Source organism: Triticum aestivum, chromosome 4B, assembly GCF_018294505.1.
Source record: "Triticum aestivum cultivar Chinese Spring chromosome 4B, IWGSC CS RefSeq v2.1, whole genome shotgun sequence".
NCBI lineage: Eukaryota > Viridiplantae > Streptophyta > Magnoliopsida > Poales > Poaceae > Triticum > Triticum aestivum.
The window spans coordinates 536,587,864-536,593,225 of NC_057804.1; the positions used below are offsets into that span (position 1 = coordinate 536,587,864).

General features: G+C 51.6%; 1 protein-coding gene across 2 annotated transcripts; it reads right to left on the minus strand.

Annotated features, from left to right (window-relative positions):
- Positions 1-1,378: 1,378 nt before the first annotated feature.
- LOC123095137 (maternal protein pumilio) lies at positions 1,379-5,133 on the minus strand. Of its 2 annotated transcripts, none has more exons than XM_044516952.1 (6): positions 4,975-5,133; positions 2,861-4,091; positions 2,612-2,771; positions 2,333-2,508; positions 1,964-2,225; positions 1,379-1,873 (listed from the first exon to the last, which is right to left on the minus strand). In XM_044516952.1, exons 2-6 carry the CDS (start codon positions 3,901-3,903, stop codon positions 1,727-1,729), a joined length of 1,788 nt encoding a protein of 595 aa, XP_044372887.1. In that variant the 5' UTR covers positions 3,904-4,091; positions 4,975-5,133; the 3' UTR covers positions 1,379-1,726. The 2 variants fall into 2 exon arrangements, with proteins under 2 accessions (XP_044372887.1, XP_044372886.1); XM_044516951.1 differs by having other exon boundaries at positions 2,861-4,088; positions 4,975-5,118.
- Positions 5,134-5,362: the final 229 nt, after the last annotated feature.

Genomic DNA, 5,362 nt, shown 5'->3' on the forward strand with positions numbered 1-5,362 from the left:
TTATATAGAAATTATGCATATGTGCAAACGAGTGAAAGTTATCACTAGCAAATATTAATAAAATTTTGAATATTGTAAAATTGCATGAAAATTTTATAAATTAATTATTTTATTTGTACGTATAATATTTATAACACAAGAATATTTGAAATTTATTTTTATTACTGTGAATATAGTTGACAAACTTTTTACAAAATTCTAAAAAAAGCAAACATGCCCAAAATGGGCTGCAACTAAAAGTCACACCCGTCTTCCTGTACGTAACATAAGGTGTCATTTATCTGTGTACAATATCTGGATGTGTCAAAAAAAAGTACGATATCAGGAACTGATTGGCCAAGTTGCTAGCGCAGTTCTCTTGCAACTAGTGCGAAACTGACCGGCTGCAATTTTTATCGTTTGTTTTTCCTCTCGGCTGACATATGGGCCCGCTGATCATAGAGAGATACATATAAATAAAGCATGTGTTATAAGTGGGTCTCATGCCACGTGTGCATGCCGATAAAAATATGGCGCCACATCAGCGCACTATACGTCTGGTGGATGAGATTATCACCGTATTTGCACGCTTGTGCCAAATTCTAGAACCAATTCGGTGTATTTTTCAAGTTTAGGCGCCATTGGTGATATTACCTCAACTATAAATCACTATAAATCAAGTTCTTTGTAACTGTAGAAACTATATATAGTAAAAACTAATAATACTAATTCTAGGAGAAGAATGGATCTTAAAAAATACCTGGCAAACATGGAAATCATTTCAATAGTACTTAAATTTACAACTAATGTAAATTCTAATAACAAAAATATCATTTCAATAGTACTTAAATTTACAACTAATGTAAATTCTGACAACAAAAATACAGAGCTAGCAAGAATGAACCATAAAAATGACTAATTTCAGAATATAAATTCAAAGAAAAATCCCAAACATAGAAAAAGAACTACAACATGAAAAACGAGTGCCCCATGCAATAAAATATCGGCCCAGACTAAAAAAAGGCCTCCTGCTGAAGTTTCCAGCATGAATCATAGCACGATCGGCCACAAAATTGAATGAAGATGAAAAAAATCGACTGTAAAATAGCAATTTTGTTTATAAAACTGCAATATTTATCTATACAAAGACCTCAAACTATTGAAATCTGGACACAAAACATTGAAACAAAGTATTGCCACTTGCAGCACCCCTAACAAACCAAACACACAATAGAGAAACCACAACGAAATCACCAAATTACGATTAATATCAACCATGAATTCAATACAGAAAGACCGGCCCAAATTCAACGCAAAAAGCCTCCGGCCGAAGTTTCCAACACAGATCGTAGTGTACAATCAAGCATGCAAAAATTCAATGAAGACGAAAAAAATGCTGTTGACCATAAAATTGCAACTCTGTTCATAAAACTGCAGTATTTATCCAGCCAAGTACCTCACAGTATTTAAACCTGGACACAAAACATAGTACTGCTGCCATAGTACATATTTAGCGCTTACAGCACCCCTAACAAACCGAACAGACAATAGAGAAACAAACTACGGAACACACACATCGCTTCCGAAACTACAACGACAGACACAGACAGAGAAACACACAGACGCAAAGCTCTCGATCGATCACCTACACCAAAATCCTACACAGGAACATTCATATTGTGCGCAAATGTCGACAACAACATAATTAAGGCGCGCAGCAGCCACACCAGCCCGGAGGCGGACGGGATCAGCGATACGAGGGGCCGTGATGAGAGTGGCGAGACAAGATCTTGCCGACGACCCTCATCACCTTCTCGGCGTACACCTGCCAGACGCCGTTCCCGTGCAGCCTGTAGATCCGCCGCGCCAGCCCCAGCGTCTCCTTGGGATACCTCTGCACGCCATCGATCAGTGTCAGAGCTAGCCAGGCATGGCCACACGGCGATGATCTAGAAAGAGGGAGCTAGGTGCTGATTGTACTTACGTCTTTGGCGGCCTCGAGCATCCTGTGGACGACGTAGTTGGAGGAGCGGCCCTGCACGAGCTCCACGAGCTCGGCGTCGCCCATGTTCATGAACTGAGCGACCACGAGGTTGAGCAGCCCCGCCTTGTTGAAGCACGCCTCCACGACGTAGCTGCCGGAGCGGTGCAGGGACAGGCCCACCGCCTGCCCCATCAGCCGCTGCACCAGCTGCTGCCGCGTCTGCGCGTCGCCGTGCTCCAGGGCGTGCTGCACGAAGTAGTTGCTGCAACCACGTACGCATGCATTCATCGACCATCATCAGTACTGATATTGGTCAGTCCGTAACCATGGATCGATGGTCGATCCTTCCGGGGAAGGTAGGCTACGCACCTGTACTCGCCCCTGGCCAGCTCGATAGCCTTGTCGAGCAGGGCGTCCCGGAGTTTGCGGGACTCGTCGCCTCTGGCATTGTTGAAGCACTCCACCAGGCACTTGGACCCGGCCGGCGATTTCGAGTAGGCCATTTCGTCAAGCATGTTGCCATCGAGGACGGCGACCACCAGCAGCTATATAAACATACATCGACGACGAGCAAAAGGGGAAATAAATCAGCCTCGGCCGGCGTTCATATGTCTACTTGAGCAGTATTCATGGAATGTAAGAGCTTACCCTGGTGTCCTCGTATCTCATGGTGGCAAAGCAGTGGTGAAGCACCTGGTCCCCTTTGAGGTCCAGCAGCACGTGTTCAAACAGGAAGCGGTCCACCAGCATCGCGCACAGGTTAGGGTACGGCGCCGCCGCCGCCATGAGCTCCGCCAGGCAATCCTCCCTGCATGCATGGACCAGTTAGCACATACATCCTGCACTACTAGTAGGCAGCTAGGAGTCTGGAGGAGCAATGTGTTTCGTGCGACGTACCCGTGGTCGTGCCTCATCAGCGGCAGCAGGTTGTGCCTGCAGTAGAAGGCGGCCTCCACGATGTTCTTGACCTCGCCGGCCCGCGCCGCGCAGGCGCGCAGCAGCGCCACAAACACCGCGTGCCCGTCCCTGCTGTCCATGAAGTCGTGCATGCGGTGCGTCACCCCGGCGAGGACGTTCAGCCGGATCTTGTCGACGCCTTCCTCGAGCAGCGTCACCACGTGCGCGGGGGACTGGGGGAACGTCACCACGTGCACATCAATCGGGGCCTTGAGCAGCCGCGACCGGGTTTCCTCCAGCGTCCGGGCACGCCGTGGCTGGGCCGCCGGCGCCGCCCTGTACGGCACATAACCCGCCTGAGCCTGGGCGGCTCTGATGGCTCTCAGCCTCTGATCCATGCGCTTGTCATCATCGGGCGCGGACCAGGCGTAGGCGCCGGCGCCGGATTGGTTGGAGATGGCATACTGCTGCTGGTACAGGTACTGCAGGCTGGCGTTGGCGTTGGCGCTCGCCGCCACCGGCGAGGCTACTGGTTGGTACTGGCTGGCGCTGGCGCTCAGAGTGTACTGCTGCTGCTGCTGCTGGCTACCGTTCTGGCCCTGCGTACTGAAGAAGTTGCCGCCTGCGGAGTTGTACCACGCGCTAGGGTTGTTGGCCGCTGCGGCGGCCCTGTCGTACCACGCGCTAGGGTTATTGGCAGCTGCGGCGGCGCCCATCGGCGAGACGTACGGGCCGCCGCCCCTCGATGAGCCCATCTCCTCCCACCGGTAGGCCTGGTGCTGCTGTGACTGCTGCGACCAGGACTGCCGTGCAACCTCAAGCCCTGACGCCATCAACAGCGTCGTCCTGAACTGCTGCTCCGGCATCACCGGCGGCGCGGTCCTCTGCCGCAACCACGCCGCTCTCTGCTGCCGCTGCAGCGCCTGCTCCTGCTGCTCCCGCGGCTGCGGCGAGGGGTTGCCGAGGCCCATCGCGCCCAGCGAGGCGGCGAGGTCGGGGTGGCCGGTGGACTTGCCGTCGTCGCTCCGTCCGCTCCGATCCATGGCGTCGTCGATCGCGTCCGTGCTCCGAACCGAGGTGATCGTGGTGCGAAGCAATTGGGGGCGGTGCACGCTGGTGATTCGCGGGCCTTCGGTGCGCTTTATGTAGACGCCGTGCGGTGCGGCGCCGGGCGTGTCGGAGTCCAACTAGGGTATCGGCGAGCCGGCGGTCTCTGCGTCTCCGGTGCCTGCTGGAATCGAAACGTATTTGTAACAGACGCGTGTGATTGCAAAGATCGGGGGAGAGTCCCGTGCTTTCCGAATACAAAGTGTACAACGGTGCGGGACCTGCTTTGACTAGAGATAAACTGCCGATTTAAGTTGTCTGTCGTATCTGCCGTGGTTCCTTCGTTCAGAACGAAAATCGTTTTATCTGTACAATTAAAACTACTGTGCCCTTAGTTTTTCCCCTCCTACAAGCAGACATACGATTTTGTTTCAACATCGGTTGAGAAAAAAAAATTCCACCAATAGAAAGTCAGTTAAAAAACATGGAAATTCTTTGACAAGCTGAGAAAAAACCGAGAGCCATTTTTACCCTCTGTTTAAAAACATGAAAAAAAAGATATATGCAAAAGCTTTTTAGACTGCCAGTAACCAACATGTATTGCCTTGTTTGGCGTTCGGGGCAAACATCGATTACAAAGAAAGAAAATCCTGCCCCATGCCACTCTCGGCTTTACCATCCCTCCCTTCGCACAATATCACATCGTGTTGCACGAGATTCACCCCCCTCCCCTAGCACGAGACCACACCATGCCACACAAGATCCGCGCCGCCCTGCATAAGGTCTCATCATGCCACGCGAGATCCAACCCCCTTCCCAGACACGAGATCTCATCATGTCGCGCGAGATCCATCCTCCGACTCCTCCCGCTCAAGATCCCATTGTGTCGCGCGAGATCCATACCCCTATGTGCACGAGACCACATCGTTGCGCGAGATCCATCCTATGTCCACTTCTTCCGCGACAACGATGGCTCCTCTACCACCGCGCCACGCAAGACGCATCGTAACCCGTCCCGCCGACCGCCATTAATCACGCATCCGAGGTGTGGGATCTTGGGGACTTACCGGTGGTCACACGAGATCCCGTGAGATTTGATGATGGTTGCCCGCCATGGTGCTTGGGCTGTCAACCCCCTCCCCTCCCACCTTGCCTCGCGGCTCGACGGTCCCGCTAGCCTCTTGCTCCGGTCGCTGCTTGAACAACCATGATGGCAAACACCAATGTCTTCCCCTTACCAGGCTTGGGCTCCTCCTGCCCCCCCCCTCCCAAATCCAATTTTGGCAGCTTTTGAGAGAAAAGGGTGGATAAGGATGTTGACAAGGAAAAGAGTAAATGCCTCATGTAATAAGGATGAGCTCATGAAAATTCGAACCACGATGGTTTTTGACACACGTGACCAAGACTTTCACCTATATTGGATGTGTGGACCCCAACCAGGAAAACCGTGCATCA